Source organism: Perognathus longimembris, chromosome 23, assembly GCF_023159225.1.
Source record: "Perognathus longimembris pacificus isolate PPM17 chromosome 23, ASM2315922v1, whole genome shotgun sequence".
Lineage (NCBI taxonomy): Eukaryota > Metazoa > Chordata > Mammalia > Rodentia > Heteromyidae > Perognathus > Perognathus longimembris.
This window is the reverse complement of record NC_063183.1, coordinates 32,537,195-32,560,450: the sequence shown is the minus strand read 5'-3', so window position 1 is coordinate 32,560,450 and position 23,256 is coordinate 32,537,195. Positions and strand designations below refer to the sequence as shown.

At 45.9% G+C, this 23,256-nt stretch overlaps 1 protein-coding gene across 2 annotated transcripts in view; it reads left to right on the top strand.

The window, feature by feature from the left end:
* Positions 1-23,044, top strand: part of Rad51 (RAD51 recombinase) — a 28,023-nt gene extending 4,979 nt beyond the window's left edge. For both annotated transcript variants that reach the window (XM_048332535.1, XM_048332534.1), the window contains exons 2-10: positions 1,677-1,765; positions 3,547-3,684; positions 10,330-10,447; positions 11,601-11,692; positions 16,206-16,300; positions 18,553-18,666; positions 21,379-21,508; positions 21,714-21,835; positions 22,479-23,044. In XM_048332535.1, coding sequence (XP_048188492.1) covers positions 1,679-1,765; positions 3,547-3,684; positions 10,330-10,447; positions 11,601-11,692; positions 16,206-16,300; positions 18,553-18,666; positions 21,379-21,508; positions 21,714-21,835; positions 22,479-22,602 — 1,020 coding nt within the window. In that variant the 5' untranslated portion in view covers positions 1,677-1,678 and the 3' untranslated portion in view covers positions 22,603-23,044. The remainder of the gene's footprint in view (positions 1-1,676; positions 1,766-3,546; positions 3,685-10,329; positions 10,448-11,600; positions 11,693-16,205; positions 16,301-18,552; positions 18,667-21,378; positions 21,509-21,713; positions 21,836-22,478) is intronic.
* Positions 23,045-23,256: the final 212 nt, after the last annotated feature.

The window sequence follows — 23,256 nt, the reverse complement described above, 5'->3', positions numbered from 1 at the left end:
TCACAAGCTTTCCTGCCCCGGCTGGCTTTGAACTGGGATCCTTACATCTCAGCCTCCTGAATGACTAGGATTATGCATATGAGCCTACCTGTGCCCGACTGTGAACACCTTTTGTCTTTTTCTTGCTTTATTGCTCTGGGTAGGAATTCAGTATTATATTGAAAAGGAGTGGAGGGAGTGGACATCCTTGACTTCCTGATTTTAGAAGAATTGGTTTTAGTTTAGGTTTTTGCCATTTAGTATGATATTGTCTGTAGGTCTGTTATACCTTTATTATGTGTAAGAAAAGGAGTCATTTACACTTCTGGTTGGAATGTAAATTAGTATAACCACTCTGGAAGGCTGGAGATTCTTCAAATGAACTAAACATAGACCCACCCTCTGATCCAGTGATACATTCCTGGGCATCTACCCAGAGCATTACAAGTCAGGATACAGTAAAGACATCGCACATATCCGTGTTCGTTGCTGTACCATTCACAATAGCCAAGTTACGGGAACAGCCCAGATGGCTTACAACAGATGAGTGGATCAAAGAAAATGTGGTATTATATACACAATAGGATCATTCATTCACTAGATAGAATAATAGGTCATTTGCAGGGAAACAGATGTAAGCGAGGCTCAGAGAGACAAATGACAGATTTTCTCTCATTGAAGCTAGATCTAAAATACAACTAAGAGGATAACATACACTTTGGAGAAGAAACCAAAAAGTAACTGTTGAACAACTAAAGAAATGTTCCTCAAAATGAATACCAGGAAGTAGGAACATGTTTTGGGGGTTGGGCAAAGGGAGGACACTGGAATGGAGGGAGGAAGGGTGCACAAATGCATTCATTGTGTTACATATTCATGAGGTAAAGAACTGTGTAACTTGAGGGTTGGGGGGGGGGAGGAGGAAATAAGAGAAGGAAGGAAAGGGTGACATTGACCAAGAAGCATTGTACTCATAATCTGACATACGGAATTGTGATCCCTTTGGACACCCACTTAATAACAGTAGGAATAATAATTTAAAAAGAAACAGGAAACAAAGTTCTCTCCCCTGGAGAAGTATAAAGCAGAAGAAACAGAGGACCTAGTTGGTTCCATTTGGCATTCCTAAGACGTAGAATGGTCTGTCCTTAGAGATGCACTTAGCCATCCAGATCGATGGTCATCTGCAGGAAAGCTGGTTAGAAGGGTGTGCTTTTCTGCTGTGGGTAGGTCAGAGGTGACACCAGCATCTTAGGCTGCACTGGACTCTTGAGCATTTGTTCCTCCAAATTCCTGCCACCAGTACCCAAATCTGAGGAGGTGCATTTTCTAACCTACCAACATTGTTTTAAATATAGAAACGTGTATCTAGGTTGCTTATAACTCTTCATATGCTAGTTCTAGTTCAGTATCTGTTCCACTGTACTCTGGGAACTAATGATAGGAAAGAAGTTTGTAACGTTCCGTATAGACTTTTTTTTAAAATTCTTTCCACTGTTTGGAGTAGAGTGCAGTGCTTCACCTTGGCGGGTTCTCTGCTTTTGCCACAGCATTGTCCTAATTTTATTTTACAGCTATTTTCATTCCGCTTGGTGAGGAACTCACACATTGGGTGGGCAGTTAAAGTTTTTCAGAGCTTGGTTGCAGAGGTGTTGGCTGCTCTGTAATTACCCCCACCGTATCTCCGTATTTTCCAGTAATGGCCATGCAGGTGCAGCTCGAAGCAAATGCAGATACGTCAGTGGAAGAAGAAAGCTTTGGACCACAGCCTATTTCTCGGTTAGAGGTATGTTCTTAGTTGCTAATTTTTAAATTATATTGTGTTTTTTTGTTTTTTTTTTTTTTTTTTTTTGCCAGTCCTGGGCCGTGAACTCAGGGCCTGAGCACTGTCCCTGGCTTCTTTTTTGCTCAAGGCTAGCACTCTACCACTTGAGCCACAGCGCCACTTCTGGCCATTTTCTGTATATGTGGTGCTGAAGAATGGAACCCGGGGCCTCATGTATAGGAGGCAAGCACTCTTGCCACTAGGCCATATTCCCAGCCCCTAAATTATACTGTTGTACTACATTCTTCTACCTTAGTGAGACTATTAACCTTACATAAACTATAGGTTTGCTAAAACTCAATTTTAGTTTAAGGAAGTTATCATGGCTCCTGTGCAAAAGTGCAACTATGCTAACTATGTTTAGCTAGCTCCCTTGCACTTATTTTGGTATGAGTGCTGATATTGGGGCTTGAACTCAAGGCTGACACTCCACCAATTGAGCCATGCCTCTACTTCTAGCTTTTCCTCTTTTTTTTTGGCCAGTCCTAGGCCTCTAACTCTGGGCTTAGGCCACTGTCCCTAAGCTCCTTTTGGTCAAGGCTAGCCCTCTACTGCTTGAGCTTTGGCACGCTGCCAGCTTTTTCCTTGATTAATTGGAGATAAGAGTCTCATGGACTTTCCTTCCCCAGGCTGGCTTCAAACCACAATTCTCAGATCTCAGCCTCCTAATAGCTAGGGTTGCAGGCGTGAGCTCCTGGTGCCCGGCCACTTCTGGCTTTTTTGCAAGTTAATTGGAGATCAGAATCTCATGACTTTTTCTGCGCAAACTTTTCACCTTCCTCAGCATCTCAAGTAGTTGGGATTACAGGCAGGTACCACCAGACCCTACCATTAATATCAATTGTTCAAGCAAAGGGGAGCTATTGCTATATCAAGGTTTTACTTCTCTCAGCTCCAGAGCAGCTTTATCTGTGCCTACATAGTGTAAAAATAACATTTCTTTGTGTTTGGTTTGGAAAGGTTGAATAAAACACTCATTTGCAATAGTTTTAGGACTCAAAGCATTAAAGGGTGTTGTGATACACCATCAATAAAGGCAGGCACTGGTGGCTCTCACCTGTAATCCTGGCTACACAGAGGCTAAGATCTGAAGATCATAAAGTCAGGCTAGGCAGGAAAGTCCTTGAGACGAATCTGCAATTAACCAGCAAAAAGCTGGAAATGCAGTTGTGGCTCAAGTGGCAGAGTGCCAGCCTTGAGCAAAAAAGCCAAGGGAGAAGATGAGGCCCTAAATTTAAGCCCTAGTATTTAGCCCAAACACCAAAAGATTGTGAGTTAGTGCTATTTTAATATACATGGTATGGTGTTAGGTGAAAACGGTTGGTTTTTGCCGAATGTCGATTTCTTATATCTGTAATCCTAGCCAGTCAGGAGGCTGAGATACAAGGGTTGTGGATCAAAGCCAGCCTGGGCAGGAAAGTCCATAAGACTCTTACCTTCAGTTAACTACCAGAAAGCTGGAAGTTGAGCTGTGGCTCAAAGTGGTAGAGCGCTAGCCTTGAGCAAAAATGCCCAAGGACAGCGCCCAGGGCCTGAGTTCAAGCCCTAGGACTGACACAAAACAAAAACAAAAAAAATCTACTGTTTTTAGTAATGAAAAGATTGATAATTTGTCAATTAATGCCTCATGTGAGCACACTTGTCAGAGCTTTAGCACATAATCCTTCAAACACCTCTGTGAAGTAGATCACATCTTATCCATGTTAGATAAGATATATCTGTGTGGTTTTCTTTTCTTCTAGCAATGTGGCATAAATGCCAATGATGTGAAGAAACTGGAGGAAGCTGGGTTTCACACTGTGGAGGCCGTGGCCTATGCACCTAAGAAGGAGCTCATAAATATCAAGGGGATCAGCGAGGCCAAAGCTGATAAGATTCTGGTGAGTGTCACCTGGGGACCTAGGAAGGGTTAATAAGGGAATCGTACCAAAGGGTGGAGGGTAGTTATTTTATTCCATTCTTCATTTTCCTGTCATCGTCACTTTGTTTCTAGAAGTCATTGTTAGTCATTGTTACCGGTTTTGTTTTTGCCAGTACTACAGCTTAACTCAGCCTCACATTTGCTCACCTGGTCCTCTGCCACTTGAGCCATGCGGCCTCTAACCTGGCAGTTTGCCGTTTATTTTGGAGATGGAGTCTTGTGGGCTTTTGTGTCCAGATTGGCTTTGAACTGTGATCCTCTGGATCTCAGCCTGCTGAGTACCTAGGACTTTTGCTACATTTTCATCTTTGTGTGTGCCTCTTTGTATGAATTCATATTTTCTTTTAAAAAATTAGCTGGAGGCGGCCGCTGGCTTCTTTCTCCCTCCCTGCATCTTTCAGCTTAGTGCTGGGACTGGCTGGGAGTGAAACCCTAGAGGAGCACTGTCTTGGGATGATGGCGTCCCCGTTGACGTCAACCCAAGGCTTGTCTGTTGAACTTGTCCCTGTTGCACTGTCGAATCGGAACCGTCTTGGGTGTTGTAGGAACCTCTGAACATTGAAGATGTCACTGTGAACTTCACCCCCAAAGAGTGGGACCTGATGAACGCAGCACAGAGGAAGCTGTGGAGAGATGTGATGTCAGAGGTTGCCTGTCTGCTGGAGTCCGTCGGCATTTTCATTCCACATGGCAAAGATGGCCGTCTTTACATACAACCCGTCAGCGGTAAAGTCCACGTGACCCCGTCAGTGCAGAAATCTCTTTATCTGCATGACTCACTTGACAGGAATGACTCGACAGAAACAAAGACTCACAGCTCTTCATTGACACAGAGTTTGCTAAAGGATGCAGAAGACATCTCCTTTGTTAGCCTACACCAGGGAGAGAACCACCATGAATATTCACGTACTCCTGAGCACTTGGAACACAAAGAAATTGATCATCTAAATGGCAATGGCATTATGAAGAATTCGTTAGACATTAGACAATGCAGTAAGTCTCTCAAGGAAAACGGACAGTGTTACTGTGGTCTATGTGGTAAAATCTTTGTTGAGAGCAATGAACGCTGTAAACACAATGTAACTCACACTGGAGGGAAATCACATGGTTGTAGTTTGTGTAGGACAGCCTTTGTTCCTTCAAAGCTCAGTCAGCATACGACTGCACACGATGGAGACAAAGCGTGTGAGGATAGTGACCTGGGGCATGTACTCAATCAACCCAGGGAGCTCAGTTGGCAGGATGGAGGAGACACTAGACAGGAAGTTGATGACAGCCACCTGTGTACTTCCCCCTCCATTCAGCCACATCACTTCCGGCAGCAGGAGGACATGCCCACTGGAGGAAGGGCAGATGAAGGTCCCCTCTGTGTGTGGGAAGCGGTCACTCAGCCATCTCATCCTGGAAATCAGGAAGGAGCACATGCCGGAGAGAAAGCACAGGCGTGTCCTCCCGGTGGGGAAGCCTCCCAAAGGCCAAGAGACCTTAAGACACATAACAGAACACACACTGAAGAGAAACAGCATGAATGTCTCATCTGTGGGAAAGCCTTCGAATGGCCAAGTCACCTTAAGAGACATAGCCTAGTGCACACTGGAGAGAAGCCCTATGAATGTCGCTTCTGTGGGAAAGCGTTCACTAGGCCATCTTCTCGTGCCTCACATGAGCGAACACACACTGGAGAGAAGCCCTATGAATGTCGCACCTGTGGGAAAGCCTTCAGTCTGCCATCTGATCGTGCAAAACATGAGATAATACACACTGGAGTGAAGCCCTATGAATGTCGCACCTGTGGGAAAGCCTTCAGTCTGCCATCTGATCGTGCAAAACACGAGAGAACACACACTGGAGAGAAGCCCTATGAATGTCGCACCTGTGGGAAAGCCTTCAGTCTGCCATCTGATCGTGCAAAACACGAGAGAACACACACTGGAGAGAAGCCCTATGAATGTCGCACCTGTGGGAAAGCCTTCACTCAGCCATCTCAGCGTTCCGCACATGAGAGAACCCACACTGGAGAGAAGCCTTATGAATGTCGCACCTGTGGGAAAGCCTTCACTCAGCCATCTCACCGTTCAAGACATGAGAGAACCCACACTGGAGAGAAGCCCTATGAGTGTCATTTCTTTGGGGAAGCCTTCACTGTGCCATCTAAACGTGCCTCAGATGAGAGAATACACACAGGAGAGAAACCCTATGAATGTTGCACTTGTGGGAAAGCCTTCACTACGCCATCTCAACGCACTGCACATGAAAGAATACACACTGGAGAGAAGCCTTATGAGTGTCACTTCTCTGGGAAAGTTTTCTGTTTGGCCTCCAGCCCTTTTCACCATATGAAAGAAGACACTAGAGAAAAAAATGATGCGTGTCATCAGTGAGTGAAATCATTCAGTATCTCATTTAAACATTGCCAGGACGAGAAATGAGAGCATTCACACAAATGCAACCTGTGTTTGGAAGGTTTTGGTACACCCTGTAACCTTAGAAAGGAAGAACAATCCTCCGGAGGGAGAACTCAGTAGTTTCATCTGTGTGGAAAGTCTTCAGTCAATCAATTCATCTAAGACAACACTAGAGGACATATACTAGACAGAAAATGAAAGACTAGGACGACTCCATCTTGAAACTGCAACCATCTTGTGTTAAGCCAAGAATAAACCAACTGGCCATAAAAACCCATTTCCCGAAACCAACTGGCCATAAAAACCCATTTCCCGGATGCCCCAACCGGTTTGGGAAGGTTCCAGATACTTTGACCACCCTGGAATGTTGTCAGACCAATTTTAGAGAACCCCTAGCCTCGAGTCAATTAGATTTGTCCTCACACCCCAACCCTGCCTGCACCTGGTTTATGTAACTTTGTGATTTTTTTTTTTTTTGGCCAGTCCTGGGGCTTGGACTCAGGGCCTGAGCACTATCCCTGGCTTCTTTTTGCTTAAGGCTAGCACTCTGCCACTTGAGCCACAGCGCCACTTCTGACCATTTTCTGTATATGTGGTGCTGGGGAATCGAACCTAGGGCCTCATGTATATGAGGCAAGCACTCTTGCCACTAGGCCATATCCCCAGCCCAACTTTGGGATTTTTTTTCCTTTAAATACCCATGTAAAGCTCTGCTTGTGGCCTTCCTCCTAACCTCCGCTGTGTCGGTGGGTAGGACGAGACCCGAGTTGCAGCTCGCCTGAATAAAGCCTTGCTTTTGCATTTCGGGGAAAAAAAAAAAATTATTTAGCTGGGCGCTGGTGGCTAACACCTGTAATCGTAGCTAGCTGCTCAGGAGGCCGAGATCTGAGGATCAGGATTTAAAGCCAGCCCAGGCAGGAAAGACTCTTATCTCCAATTAACCACCAGAACACTGGAAGTGGCGCTGTGGATCAAGTGGTAGAGTGGTAGCCTTGAGCTGAAGAGCTCAGGGACAGCGCCCAGGCCCAGAGTTCAAGCCCCATGACTGACCAAGAAAGCATACATAGATAATTTGTGAAGGAGCTTATATTCAGAACCTTGCATACTTCTAGGCTTTTTCACTTAAGGCTGGTGCTGTACCACTTGAACTACATCTCCATTCCTGTGTTTTTTTCCTGGTTAATTGGAAAAAAAAGACTTTGGAGATTTTTCTGCCCAGCCTGGCTTCAAACTGATCCTTAGCTTAAAGGGTAGGCAAGAGGGGCTGGGAATGTGGCTTAGTGGTAGAGCACTTGCCTAGCATGCACGAAGCCCTGGATTTGATTCCGCAGCACCACATAAAAGGCCAGAAGGGGCGCTGTGGCTCTGTGGCTAGAGTGCTAGCCTTGAGTAAAAAAAGCTCAGGGATGGTGCTCAGGCCCTGCATCCCAAGCTCCAGGACTGGCCAAAAAAAACCCAATTAGGCAAGAGTGCCAGACCTTGAGTTTTAGCCACAGTACTGGCACAAGAAAAGAGGGATGGGGAGAAAGCGTATACCAATCACCATTTGTCAGTGTTTTAGGGGTAACTTGAAACCATGTGAGGCCACTGTACCTTTAAGGTCTTTTGGTTCACTATTTCCAAACACTGTCAGATTGGTGAAGAGACTCCAACTCCAGGGAGCCTTCATGACACCAGACCCAATTGGGTCACAGCGACCTAATTCCTCTCTTACTACATCTTTTCCTCCTTACTTTTCCTTTCCTCTGCCTCATCACCCACAGGCTTTGCTTAATTGTGAAAAGGAATCCAGACTTGTTTCTTGGCCCAGTAAAACTGTGTTCACTCTAAACCACAAAACTCCCACAGAAGTGGAACCCATCGGGTTTTCTGGTGAATGTCTGGGAAGAGAAAGGCCATCTCCGTGAAGCCTGCACTCACCCCAACACTGAGGCCAGAAAAGGGGAGTACATGGTCCGCGCCAATGTTGTCCAGGAACGCAAGGAACCTGCTTCTTAGACATTGTGTAGACATCGAGCAACATTCCACAATGCATTATCTGCTGTTTCTACAATCAGCTTCCTGAAAGCAATCCTGGCTGATGGCTAAGGATTTGGGGATGAGATTTTCTGAAGTGAGTTTCTGAAGTACACTCCATCTCCATTTCCAAGCTGTTCTCCTATGTCTCTAGGTTCAAGACAGTATTCTCAAACCCGTCATCTTGTTTCCATTGACAGAGGCCTCTGTCAACAGAATTGGGGGAGTCACCTGATCGTGGGGGATCATGGGAGGTTGAGGCCGTGCGGGCCGTCGCCACCCCTCTTCACTTGCCCTGTGTCTGCACAGCGCAGAGCACCGAGGAGGTCGGCAGTGACTACGTTTTGAAACATGAAGCCTGGGCAAAAATAAATAAAAAGCCTTCGGCCAGAAGTGGCGCTGTGGCTCAGGTGGCAGAGTGCTAGCCTTGAGCAAAGAGAAGCCAGGGATAGTGCTCAGGCCCTGAGTCCAGGCCCCAGGACTGGCCAAATAAATAAAACATGAAGCCTGTACCTTCGTGTTAGGCTTACAGAGTGCTGTATGTGGGGGAGTATTTGCCACTATAGCATTAGATCCAGAAATGAAACTCATCAATATAGGGGCGTTCTATATGAGAAGTTAATGCAAAATGTTTATCCTGAAAATCATCTCAGCTCTTGAAATGCCAAATGGATAATTTTATGATCCTATTATATTAAAACTGACTTTCTTACCTAAACTACAACATTTCTAAACTAAAGGTTTCTTAGGAAAATAAGTTATTTGTATCATATTTTGGTCACCTGTGTTCAGTTTTTAAATTTTATTGACAAGGTGTGCAAAGGGGGTACAGTTACATAAGAAGGCAGTGAATACATTTCTTGTGCTATCTTACACCCTCGTTTTTCTTTCCCTTCCCTAGATCAGGTAGGCATATGTACAATACCTAATGTACCAAAATCAAATACAGTAACCACGTAGGGTATGCCACAGGAAATTCATCTAGAACTTTAAAGATAACGTCAACCATAGAATCCTCCTGTGTCCTCTTGGAGTTGTGTATGCTTATCCCTGTCTTATATGATCATGTTTACATAGCTGTTGAGCTACAGTGATCCACTGATAGATTTATTCTAGGCCTTTTCCTTGTTTTTTTTTTTTTTTTTTGGCCAGTCCTGGGCCTTGGACTCAGGGCCTGAGCACTGTCCCTGGCTTCTTCCCGCTCAAGGCTAGCACTCTGCCACTTGAGCCACAGCGCCGCTTCTGGCCGTTTTCTGTATATGTGGTGCTGGGGAATCGAACCTAGGGCCTCGTGTATCCGAGGCAGGCACTCTTGCCACTAGGCCATATCCCCAGCCCCCTTGGTTTTATTTTTGAGTGGTGGATTTTTAGTAAATCTGTGGGTGTGGGTGTGGGTGGGTAGGTGGGTGGTGTGTTAGAGGTGATCAAACCCAGGTTTATGTGTACTCGGCAAGAGTTTTACCTCCTGAGATAGGGTTTTGTTTTTTTTTTTCTTTTTTTGCCAGTCCTGGGCCTTGGACTCAGGGCCTGAGCACTGTCCCTGGCTTCTTCTTGCTCAAGGCTAGCACTCTGCCACTTGAGCCACAGCGCTGCTTCTGGCTTTTCCTGTGTATGTGGTACAGAGAGATCGAATCCAGAGCTTCATGCATGCTAGGCAAGTGCTCTTCCACTAAGCCACCTTCCCAGACCCCTGCCTGAGTTTTATCCCCGTAGGTCTTGGGATATAGGTTTATCCCCATAGGTTTCAGTATATAGTTCAGGCTGGCCTTGAATTTGCTTTGTAGCTCAGGCTGACGTCTTAATTTGAGATCCTCCTGTCTCAGCTTGAATGTTGGGACTGTTGGTGTAGGACACCATGCTTGGCTCTGAATCATACCTTTCTCATGTCTCCGTCCGTACTGATTCCCATATGGGTTCTACTAGATTACTAGAGCAACACCACCAGTGAAAGAGGATCTTTTCCCCGCATACTTGCCAGCATTTATTATTGTTTGTTCTTTCATGGCTGCTGTTCTGACAAAGGCGGGGTAGAATCTTAAGTGTGGTTTGATTTACATTTCCTTTATGGCTGAGGATGTTGACTATTTCATAAATCTATTAGTCATTTCTATTTCTTCTTCTGAGACTTGTTCAGTTGACTTTTTCATTACTGTATTATTTTGCCTTTTTCTTTTTTTCCCCAGGCGGAGGCAGCTAAATTAGTCCCGATGGGTTTTACCACCGCAACTGAATTCCACCAAAGGCGGTCAGAGATCATCCAGATTACTACTGGCTCCAAAGAGCTTGACAAACTCCTCCAGGGTATAGTAGTCTCTTGTCCCGTGTTATGCACTCCAGTTAGCAGAGTGTGCAGGCACAGGACAATGTTTGTGTTGGAGTTCCACGTGGTTAGAAGGGCAGTGTGAGCTTTGATGAAGACTACTGCAGGGACTCGATGCTGACAATATCATGTCTGGTTAAAAAAGTGTGTGAGTCAGGCACCAGTGGCTCACGCCTATAATCTTAGCTACTCAGGAGACTGAGATCTGAAGATCATAGTTCAGAGCCAGCCTCTGCAGGAAAGTCCGCGAAACTCTTTATCTCCGATTAACCACCAGAAAATCAGAAGTGGCACTGTGGTTCAAGTGGTAGAGCCACTAGCATCGAGCTGAACAGCTCAGGGATAGCACTCAGGCCCAAAGTTCCCCATGACCGACAAGTGTGTGTGTGTGTGTGTGTGTGTGTGTGTGTGTGTGTGTGTGTGTCTAGTGTGCAGTCCCTAAGCTCTTTTTGCTCAAGGCTAGAACTCATCACTTGAGCCACTGCTCCACTTTTTGGGTTTTTGGTGCTTAATTGGAGATAAGAGTCTCACAGACTTTCCTGCTCAGGCTGGTTTTGAACAGCAGTCCTCCGATCCAGCCCCTTGAGTAGTTAGGATTACAGGTATAAACCACTGGTGCACAAATTTTATTTTATTTATTTATTTTTTGGCCAGTCCCGAGCCTTGGACTCAGGGCCTGAGCACTGTCCCTGGCTTCTTCCCGCTCAAGGCTAGCACTTTGCCACTTGAGCCACAGCGCCGCTTCTAGCCATTTTCTGTATATGTGGTGGTAGGGAATCGAACCTAGGGCCTCGTGTATCCGAGGCAGGCACTCTTGCCACTAGGCTATATCCCCAGCCCAACAAATTTTTTAAGACAGGATCTCACTAAGTAGCCCCAGTTGGCCTTGGCTTCTCTGTCCTTCCTTGGCTTCCCGGGTCCCTGAGTTATAGGTGAGAACATCCACACCCAGCTTCACATTTGTTTTTGGCCAGGCAGTAGCTCTACACCTGAGCGACATCCACAGCCCTCCCTGGTCAAGTTTGTGGTAGCAGCACTAAAACATGGTACTATAGAAAGACGGTCTGAATGGTGTGTAAGCTGGGGTATAGTTTCTAAATATAATATACTAAAAAGTGCTTACTTTGTTTTTAGGTGGAATTGAGACTGGATCTATTACAGAGATGTTTGGAGAGTTCCGAACCGGGAAGACCCAGATCTGTCACACCTTGGCTGTCACTTGTCAGGTGAGCCGGGGGCTCTGGCCAGGGGTACACTCAGCCCTGCTGTTCACAGCACCTGTTAGGTAGCATTAAAGGCACTTTCTCCCTCCAAAGACTCCTGTAGCAAGTTACAAGGTAGAGTCATAATACTTACATTCCCAGGCCTTCTCTCACTACCTGCCTTTCCTCATTGGTTTAAATTCCTCAGACCAGATACTCACTTGAAGAGATGCCAGCCTTAGATGAACTTTGTCTCCTTAGTGCCTGTACTAAGGAGATAAGGCCCTCATCATGCTTAACTGATGGATCCCACATTTTCACTGCTGAGGACTAAACCAGGGCCTCACGCATGCTAGGGAAATACTCTACCAATGGGCTGCATTCCCAGCCTGAGTTTATTCCCATCAATTGAATGGTGGACTCTAAAGTAACCTTCAGTGCTGCCACATTACATTTCTCCCTTTAGGTAGATTTTCTAGCGGAGACAGACTTCTTAAATCTGTCCTCTGTCTTGAGATTTTCATATTCCTTTTCATCCCTTACTCTCCACGTCAAATCCATAAATCAGCTGTATTTGTACCCTTCTTATCTCAGATTGCAGTGTCCCCTCTCATACTCGTGTTGTGTCATTCCTCTCCTGGCATCTCCTCTGGGCCTGTCCCGTTCTTCATCTTTTACTTGTGCTGCTGTTCATGGACTGGGAAACAGACACCCTGGTTACGCAGCTGCGTAGCTGCCTGATAAAGTGTATATATAAGTAACATGCAGAAATCAAGTCAGAGCCCATGGGCATGTAACCTTTGTAGACTTAGAGCCTGTTCGCTGCTGTATTGCTAGAGAATAAGTCAGTACTTGGCGCTGAGTAAATACTCAAAATAATTGCCTTGTTTTCAGTTTTTTGCTCTTGAGAAAGTCTCATTATGTAACCCAGGCTGGCTTCCAGCTTGAGATCTTCCTGCTTCAGCCTGCTGAGTGGCTTAGGACTCCGGGTGTAATCCACCAGTGCCCAGCTAAATTTCTAGTTAGATATGAGAAGGTGGGGTGAAAACCTCTTCCAAAAATATTTTCAAAACCCCAAGTGATTTAGAAATGCCTAGAAGTGATTTATTTATGTATGCATCTGCGGTGGTAGAGATTGAACCCAGGGTTTCACCGTGTGTTCCATCAAGCATTCTCCATCAGCTAGCAGTGGGCTTTATGGTTTCACATAGGATCTACATTGCCCAGGTTGGACTACACGCTCTTGGCCCAAGATGATGTTCCTGCTTCAGGAGCTGAGCCCTTTAGCTGTGACAGACTGATACAGAAAAGAATGAAGTCTCTGGGAATTAGAGACGAGAAAATATACAGGAGACGAAGCCCGTAAATGGCTCCCTGCTTGGTGTTTTTGTGTAGTTAAAAAGTTCCCCACACTGGCTTCTAGTTCCCAGTCTTCCCGCCGGTGAGATGGAAGGCACACCTGCGCCACTGTGCCCAGGAAGCAGCTGGTTTAAAACTTTCCGTTTTAAAATAATTCTGGTACTTTGAATAAGCATCAGCTACTTATTTTTTATCCTAACTGTATTTCCAATGTTATATAACTTATTAGAGTTATAACTTATAATGTTATAGCTTATTAGAGGTCTCTGTCAAAGTGAGTGAGGTTTCCTTCAAAATGAGAACATCTGGACAATGAGAACAGATGATTTAAATCATGTTAACACCCTCTCTGTGTCTCCAGTTCCAGCTCTTAAGATGGGTGGAATGTAATCCTTTCTACTATGAATGAACTAGCATTCTTTTTTTTTTGTTGTTTTTTGGCCAGTCCTGGCACTTGGACTCAGGGCCTTAGCACTGTCCCCGGCTTCTTTTTGCTCAAGACTAGCACTCTGCCACTTGAGCCACAGTGCCACTTCTGGCCGTTTTCTGTATATGTGGTGCTGGGGAATTGAACCCAGGGCCTCATGTATATGAGGCAGGCACTCTTGCCACTAGGCCATATCCCCAGCCCTGAACTAGCATTCTTAAAATCACAGTGATGTTGTTTTCAACACCTGAGAATGTTATTGTATACAGAAGCTTCACTTGAGGTTTTGCTTCATTTCACTCTTAGAGGATTATGTAATTAATACATTCTCAGGTTAGGATTCTATTTGTATAACTTAATAGCAGCACTGTGATGTGTTAAATTGTCATGGACATGAGGATAATGTACTATATCCTAAATATTTATTCTCCAGGAATCCCTGTCAACACATAGGAAGAAACATTTCTATTTAAAATGGTCACATATGTTTAATGACTTAGGGTGTTTTGTTTTGTTTTTGAGATGGTGTCTCATTATGTAGCCCACACTGCAGTAAACTCTCCCTGCCTCTGCCTGGCAAGTGCTAGGAATACAGAGCTATACTACTATTCCTGGATAAAAATTTATGTATTGAGCTGGGCATTGGTGCACCACACCTAGTCTTAGGTACTCTGGAGGCTGAGATCTAAGGATCACACTGGGAAGCCATCTGGGAAGTGGGGCTTTGGGTCAAGTGAGAGAGAGCTTTATGTGTCTTGTTTTCATCTTAAATCACTTCAAGTGAGTTCAACTGTTTATAGAAGTACCATATATATGCGTGTATGTACATACTTTTTTAGTAGAAATGCACAATATAAAGTATGAAGATTAACTCAGAGATGGGGAATTGTCAACAAGAGTTTTGCATTTCTATTCCACTTCCACATATGTGGGTTTAATGTTTTGTTTTTTAAGACAGGCTCTTAAGATAGTGCTTGTGGCTTACGCCTGTCATCCTAGCTGTTCAGAATGCTAAGATCTTACATTGTGGCTTACAGCCAGCTTGGGCAGATGAATCAAGGCTCTTGTCTCCAGTTAACCAGAGAATGTTTAAGCTAAAAATGTGCCTCTAGTAGTACAGTGCCCACTGTGATCGGAAAGTTTCAAGGCGGAGTTCAAGCTGCAGTACTCACACTGAAAAAGGGGGAGTGGGGCGCGGGGCAGGTCTTGTGCTCTGAGTCCATTGTGGCCTCGACCTTGCGATCTTCCTGCCTCTGCCTCCTGAGTGTTGGGAGTTGCCAGCATGGCAACAATGCCTGCCTCTACTTGTGTATGACTTGAGTTTTTAACCCAGGCATGCAGATCTTCCTGTCAGTTTGGGGAGAGGAGATTTTTACTCATTGATGAAAAACAATTTGGGATACTAAGCCCCTAATGTAAAATGGTCTGGAGATTTTCCTCAGCATATAAAAGTGAATTATGGGGGGCTGGGGATATAGCCTAGTGGCAAGAGCGCCTGCCTCGGATACACAAGGCCCTAGGTTCGATTCCCCAGCACCACATATACAGAAAACGGCCAGAAGTGGCGCTGTGGCTCAGGTGGCAGAGTGCTAGCCTTGAGCGGGAAGAAGCCAGGGACAGTGTTCAGGCCCTGAGTCCAAGGCCTAGGACTGGCCAAAAAAAAAAAAAAGTGAATTATGGCTCCAAAGTAGATTTGTAGAGCAGTGAAGTCCTTTAGAATCATTCACTTACATTTTAAAAATGAATTAAGAGGTGCATATGGAATGTGTAGCCTTTCAAGTGGCTCAAAGTCATTAAATTTTCCTTTTAAGAAATAATGTGAGCCTGGCGCCAGTAGCTCACCCCTGTTCTCCTCACTACTCAGTAGGCTGAGATCTCAGGACTGTGATGGAGCTAGCCTGTGCAGGAAGATACTCTTCAATGAAGTACAAAATGTTGGAAGTGGAGCTGTGGCTCAAGTGATAGTGTGTCAACCTTGAGCACACAAGCTCAGGGCTAGTGCCCAGGCCCTGAGTTCAAGCCACAGAACTGAGAAAAGCAATGTTTTTCTTTTCTTCATTTTTAAATCTAATATACTATTGGGAAGAGATAACTTTTTGTTTTTCCTCAAACTTTAAACTTGCTGCAGAGTGTTTCTGGGGCATTGACAAATCTCTTTAAGAGCCCTCAGGAATGAGTAATTATGCATTGGATTAGCACATCTTATTGATTAAACCTAAAGTAAATGGTCTTCCAAATTTTTGTACTTTTTTTGGGGGGGGGGGGTGTCGGTCATGGGGCTTGAACTCTGGGCCTGGGCCCTGTCCCTGAGCTCTTCAGCTCAGGGCTAGCGCTCTGCCACTTGAGCTACAGCACCCCTTCCGGTTTTCTGTGAGTTAATCGAGCTGGCTTTGGATGCAGTCCTCAGATCTCAGCATCCTGAGTAGCTAGGATTAGTGTGAGCTATGGGGTACTGGCCAAATATCTGTACTCTTGATCAGTTTTCTGCTGAATTTTATCTTGATCTTTTGGATGGGATTGCTAAGTGGTCCATCTTTGGCCAGGCTAGGTGTAGGTACTATAGTACGTGTTATGTTTCATGTCTGCTACTGTGCTGTATTTCCAATGGAATGCCTCTTTCCTACCTCTGCATGTTACTTCAAGGTGTACTTTTTCTCTTTTTATTGGAAATGGAAGGGATTACAGGTTCATTATGAGGACTTGGGTCAACTATGTCAGAAATGACCATTTCTGTGGTTCCTTTTTCTCTAGCTTCCCATTGACCAGGGTGGAGGTGAAGGAAAGGCCATGTATATTGACACAGAAGGTACCTTTAGGCCAGAACGGCTGCTAGCAGTGGCTGAGAGGTAGGTTACTAAATTAGATGGGAAATATCATCGCTTCACTGTAACTCCCAAGATCAGTTTGGCTGTAAAAATCTCATCCATTATTCCACATCAGAAAGTTATTGAGGGGGCTGGGGATATGGCCTAGTAGTAGAATGCTCACCTACCATGCATGAAGCTCTGGGTTCCATTCCTCAGCACCACATATATAGAAAAAGCCACAAGTGGCAGAGTGCTAGCCTTGAGCAAAAAGAAGCCAGGGACAGCACTCAGACCCTGAGTCTAAGCCCCAGGACTGGCCAAAAAAAAAAAAAGAAAGTTATTGAATGATTCAAAAGAATGACCCTTCTTTATTTTTTTTCTTCCAGTCCTGGTGCTTAGACTTAGGGCCTGGGTGCTGTTCCTTGGCTTCTTTTTGCTCAAGGCTAGCACTCTACCACTTGAGCCACAGCACCCACTTCCGGCTTTTTTTTTTCTGTGTGTGTGGTGCTGAGGAATCAAACCCAGGGCTTCATGCATGCGAGGAGCGCACTCTACCACTAAGCCACCTTCCCAGCCCCAAAATAACCTTTCTTTAGCGAAGACTTCTGTGTCTATGCCAGTGTTGGGGCCTCTTGCTCTTGTTGCACTTTTTAGCTCACAGCTTGCCTTCTATCACTTGAGCCACACCTCTACTTCCAGCAGAGTGCTCATTAACTAGAGTACTAAGGATTTGTCTGACTAAGCTGCTTTTTGTTGGTGGTGGTCTGTCGTGGGGCTTGAATTCAGTGCCTGGGACTTGTCCTGAGCTTTTTTTTTTCACTCAAGGCTAGCGCTCTACCTCAGCTCCACTTCCCCAAGCTGGTTTTAAAGAACCTTAAATTCTCAGATTCTCCGACTCCTGAGGATGATAGGCAAGAGACCCCAGTGCCTGGTCTAGCCAGAGAGACCTCCTTCAGTCAACAATCTCTTGAGTTGTTAATCAGACTGGATACAAATCAGGATCTAACTCTGTTGTCTTCTAGAGAAACATTTTACATTCAAAGGCAAATACATTAAAAAATGTAGCTTAGGCCTATAATCCCAGCTACTCAGCAGACTTGAGAACTGAGAGTATGGATTTGAAGTCAGCCCTGGCAGATAAATCCTTAAGATTCCTATCTCCAATTAATCAGGAAAAAACTCAAGTGGTCGAGTGTCGGCCTAAAACCAAAAACACGGGCCTAGCATTAGCCCAGTACCAGCAAACATGTAAGAAAATTGTAAATATACACATCTAACGCCAAAGTTGCCAAATACGTGAAATAAATGCCAGTGTAATGACAGCATTGGGACCGTATCTCACCTTCAGTAACGGGTGGAACGTCTGTGAGATCCTTGCTGGAGTCCTTGGGAAAGCTGTGACTAGCATCCTAGTTAACAGTGCAGTTCAGACTGCTTTGCCCCAGTGTTGGTAATGCAGACCTCCCCACTTGATGTAGCCATGTCAATACAGATGACCACGTGGGCCTGCATACACACATTACATATGTCAGCGCGAGAGGACCTGCCAGTTCAAGGTTCTGCCTCACAACTGCCCCTGGCCCCGATTATTCTTTACAACGGGAAGCATTTATAGTTGTTGAATTAAATTCAATTTAAGTATCTCAGAATTTCTGGAAACATTATAGTGGAGATTTCAGGCATACTAGGGCTTGAACTCAGGGTCGTGGTGCAGTCCCTTAGCTCTTTTTTGCTTAGGCTGACACTCTATTACTTGAGCCACACCTTCACTTCTGGCTTTTGATTAATCTCTGGGACTTCTCTGCCCAGGGTGGCTGCAAACTGATCCTTATTCTGTTTGTTGAGTAGGTAGGATTATAGGAATTAGCCACCAGCACGCAGCTGGTCATTTGATTTTTATTTTTTTGTTTTTGTTCCCTGTCCTGGGCCTTGGACTCAGGGCCTGAGCACTGTCCCTGACTTCTTTTTGCTCAAGGCTAGCACTCTGCCACCTGAGCCACAGCGCCATTTCTGGCTTTTTTTTTCTATATATGTGGTGCTGAGGAATCGAACCCAGAGCTTCATGTATACGAGGCAAGCACTTTACCACTAGGCCATATTCCCAGCCCCGTCACTGATTTTTGACCAAGATGCTAAGATAGTTTATGGAGGAAAGACTAGTCCTTTCAATAAAGTACAAATGTAATTGTATGTCCATGTACTGTACATGCATGCATATGTACATACAGTGAATTCTAGTCTACAAAAGATTTTATGTACCCACCCCACACCAGCTCTCTGTCCTCTCCTAGGTACGGTCTCTCTGGCAGTGATGTCCTGGATAACGTAGCCTATGCTCGAGCGTTCAACACAGACCACCAGACACAGCTCCTTTACCAAGCATCGGCCATGATGGTAGAATCTAGGTATGTACTTAGAAGTCACAAGATATATTGAGTTCTACCCCGGAATCTTTTTTAAGCGGTTTGTGAGGCTTTAACTCAGGGCCTGTGTGGTGTCTCTGAGTTTCTTTTGCTGAAGACTAGTGCTCTACCACTTTGAGCCACAGCTCCATTCCCAGCTGTTTTGGTAGTTTAGTGGAGATGAGCCTCCTGAGTAGCTAGGGTTACAGATGTGAGCCTCCCTCCAGTGCTTGGCCTTTCTCTGAAACTTGATAATACAGTTAAACAGGAGGCTAGGACCTGAAGGACTTGTGTTTGAAACTGACATCGGCGGCGAGAGTCCTATTTCCACTTAGCCAAAAACTTGAGCTGGAGGTATGGTTTTAAGTGGTAGAACACCAGCCTGCCAAGCTGAGGAAGCATGCAATCATGAGTTTGCGCTCAGTATTCGCACATACACATACCAAATAAAGCAGGAGGGGGCGTGGTGGTTTATACCTGTTATCCTAGCTGTTCCGGAGGCTATCTCAGGATCACAGTCTATAACCAGCCCAGGCAGGAACGTCTGTGAGACTGTTACCTCCAATTAACCACCAGAACAAAACAAAAGTGCTCCTAGACCCTGAGTTCAAGCCCCACAACCCCAAAGTTTTGGTTTTTATCTTGATAGCCTTGTTTTGTGATTTGGGTCAAGTCAACTTAAAATTCTAGCTGTTTAGGAGGCTGAGATCTGAAGGTCACTTTTTGGGTTCAGGCCTGGTAAACAAATCCTCTATTGAGACTTGTTGGGGATCAGGCGAGAGACGGTCCTGGGGCTTAAAAACTCAGAGGCTGGGCCGTGTCCCTGAGCCTCTGGACTCAAGGCTAGCACTCTACTGTTGGGGATTCATCTTGGCCTTAAGCGGGGAAGAGCAATGAGAGAGCTCCCGAGACGCCGCCCTTCCCCCAGCCCTGGGGCAGTGTGGAAGTGAGCCACACCTATCTCCTTCTGGGTCCAGAACCAGAAGGGGCAGCTTTGAGACCATCCCCCACCTTGCGCCAGCGAGCTTGTGTGCTCCCTTTCCACGGGGGCTTTGCCCAGAGGGTGGTACTATGGGAAGTGACAGCCCATGAGGGAGGTCCTTGGGAGCTGCTCTTGGACGGACAAGCTCGCCAGCCTATCGCCAGCTCCAGCTCAGTCCTCATCATCACTACTATATTACTGTGAGCCCCTCCCGATTAAATTGGATTGCTCTCTGAAGCGTCTCCGAGATCCGTCTGCGCCTGGCTTCCTTGGTGGATAAGGAGGGAGGAAAAGGGGATCTCGTTCGGCCACGTGCACCTTAGGCTAGCCCGTGTCCCTTTGCTCCACCTTGGCTGCCCGCGGGTCGGGTACCCAGGGGAGCACTGATAAGGGAGTAAGCTTAGCATCCCCGCACCAGGGGAGGTGAATCTAGCCCGGCACTCTACCACCTGGGCTGCAGCGCCACTTGGAGTTTTTCTGAGTAGTTTATTGGAGATAGGCATCTCATGTACCTTCCTGCCAGGGCTGGCTGCAAACCGTGATCCTCAGATTTCAGCCTTCCAAGTAGCTTGGATTACAAGCGTGAGCCACTGGTAGCTCGGCTCCATCTAGACTTATCTCCAGTTAGCTATCACAGAGCCCCAAGTGGAAGCAGAGATAACATCAGTGGTAAAGCACCAGCCATGAGTGAAAAGGCCAAGTAAGTGCGTGAGGCTGAGTTGAAGCTCCAGGATGTGCGCGTGCGCATACCCAAGCTGGGCTTGAGGCCTAGCGCAGTGATGGATCACTATTCTGTCTCTCAGACCTTGTGGTCAGGTCTGCTAATGAGAGCGTCACATGAGAAGGCTGTACAAATTCCTTTCTGTTGTTCGCATTAGCACTAGGCTTGAATTCAGAGCTTCCCAATCTTGTTGTTCAGCTTTTACACTTAGAGCTAGTGCTGTGCCACTTGAGCCACATCTCCAGCTCCTATATGAATTTATCATTTATTTTTGGTGCCAGCCCTAGGGTTTATTTGTTTTTTTTTGTGTTTTTTTTTTTGGCCAGTCCTGGGCCTTGGACTCAGGGCCTGAGCACTGTCCCTGGCTTCTTCCCGCTCAAGGCTAGCACTCTGCCACTTGAGCCACAGCGCCCCTTCTGGCCGTTTTCTGTATATGTGGTGCTGGGGAATCGAACCTAGGGCCTCGTGTATCCGAGGCAGGCACTCTTGCCACTAGGCTATATCCCCAGCCCTATTTGTTTTGTTTTTGTTGCCAGTCCTGGGGCATGAACTCAGGGCCTGAGCACTGTCCCTGGCTTCTTTTTGCTCAAGGCTAGCACTCTACCTCTTGAGCCACAGCTCCACTTCTGGCTTTTTTCTATATATGTGGTGTTGAGGAATCGAACCCAGGGCTTCATGTACACGAGGCAAGCGCTTTACCCCTAGGCCATATTCCCAGCCCTAAGGTTTGAACTCAGGGCCTGGATTCTGTCCCTGATCGTTGTGGCTCAAGGCTAGCGCTCTACCACTTGAACCACACCTCTCCTTCTGGCTTTTTTTTTTCTTTTGTAATGGAAATTATCTCTTGGACTTTTCTGTCCAGGCTGGCTTTGAACAGTGATCTTCAGATCTCAGCCTCCTGAGTTGCTACATTCAAGTAAGACTATGTATGAAATTGTAGTGTAGTGCGCAAAGAGCAGAATCTGATAAGTACAGCAAGAAACTGGTCTCAGAGAATTCTTGTTGTCTGTAGGTATGCGTTGCTTATTGTAGACAGTGCCACCGCCCTCTATAGAACAGACTACTCAGGCCGAGGCGAGCTCTCAGCCAGGCAGATGCACCTGGCCAGGTTTCTGAGGATGCTTCTGCGACTTGCGGATGAGGTAAGCTGCAGGGAAGGGATGACGGTGGCCTGCTTTCAGTGGCTGTAAGTTCTAGAAGTCTTGGTAAGCTGTGTGGACATTTGAGGTTAGATGAGGGAGGAGGAAAGAGAAGCAGTCATTGGCTTTGTGGGTTAGGTGGTGACAGTATTAAAGGTTTGTGAAATGGTATGGCCATAAAACTGACAGCCTTCTTCCCCCTCGCCAGTTTGGTGTAGCCGTGGTAATCACCAACCAGGTGGTAGCCCAGGTGGACGGAGCAGCCATGTTTGCTGCAGATCCCAAGAAACCCATCGGAGGAAACATCATCGCCCACGCATCAACGACCAGGTGAGCTGATCAGCGGGCCAAAGCTGTTGCGGTTATGTCCTGCTGAAGGCGCTGCGTGTATGTGGTAAAGCAGGAACTCTTGTCGAGCCTCTGGTGCTCTAGTTACATGGTATAGGGGTTAAATGAAGCTGGGTGCCAGGAGCTTGCACCTATCAGTCCTAGGTCTCAGGAGGCTGGGGTCCTCTATCTGGTTTGAAGCCAGCCAAGGAAGACAAATCTTTGAGATTTTATCCCCCAAAAGCTGGAAGTGGAAGCCACATGGGCAAAAAACCTTATTAGAGCTCAACCCTCTGTGTCGACCCAAATAATTAAATGGCTAGACAGATTGAATGGACATGGTGACACAATTGATCTCAGCTTCTCGTGGCAGTTGAAGTTCAAGGACAGTGTTGTTCAAGCCCCAGGACTGGCAAGAGAAAGAAAAAAATCCCTGCTCTTTTAAAGAAGTTTGTCTTGAATGTGAACATTCCACTAAGGGGGTTCTGGGCTACTATGGATTCTTCCAGATTGGAAGTACACTTAAGCATGCCAAGAGAGATGGCAATGTCCTTGTAGGACACGATGGATGTCTAAAGAGTTAGCTGTCATCAGCCAGGAATGGAACGGTTGAATAACTTGATGCCTTGGTCTGTCTTTGGGTCAGACTGTACCTGAGGAAAGGGAGAGGGGAAACCAGAATCTGCAAAATCTACGACTCTCCCTGCCTTCCTGAAGCGGAAGCCATGTTTGCCATCAATGCGGACGGAGTAGGAGATGCTAAAGACTGAGGCACCGCTTTACCTACGGGATGAGCTTTAGCACTGCACCTGAGGAAGGTGCCCCTGTTCTCAGACCTTCCTGTAGCGTTGTTACTGCAGCTACTGTATCAACTTTTCTAATGGTGTAAACAGACAGGTTAGTACTCGACCTGATGTCTTATTCCTTCCGATTGTAACTTCTTTGGGATTATTTACCCTTGACATAGTGCACTAAATACCCAGTCTTATTTCTTCAAAACCAAAGCTGAGGAGAGTTGGCTCTACTGTCTTGACTTCTGAATAATGGTAAAATAAAATGCCTTTCCAAGGCTATGGGTCTCTTCACAGATCTTTTCATCTGTCAGTAATACTTTAACTGCCGATCAGAAGCAGGCTTTAGAGGCTAGGTGTTCTGTTTGTGTGTTTTTAGAGAGTTGAATACACTCATACAAATTGGGTTTTCTTGGCCAGTGGCCCAGTACTAGCCTTGAGTTTTCAAAAAAGCTCAGGGACAGCGCCCAGGCCCCACAAATAAATTATTTTTTGGTTAAGGAGGCTAAGCAAGCATATTCTTTGCGAGGCTGCTAATGAAGTACTTGGCGGAGTTTACAGTACACACGCGGTGGTTATGGTCTTGTTTCAAGATGACAATGGCTCTGTGTGGCCTTTAGGGGGTGAGGTACT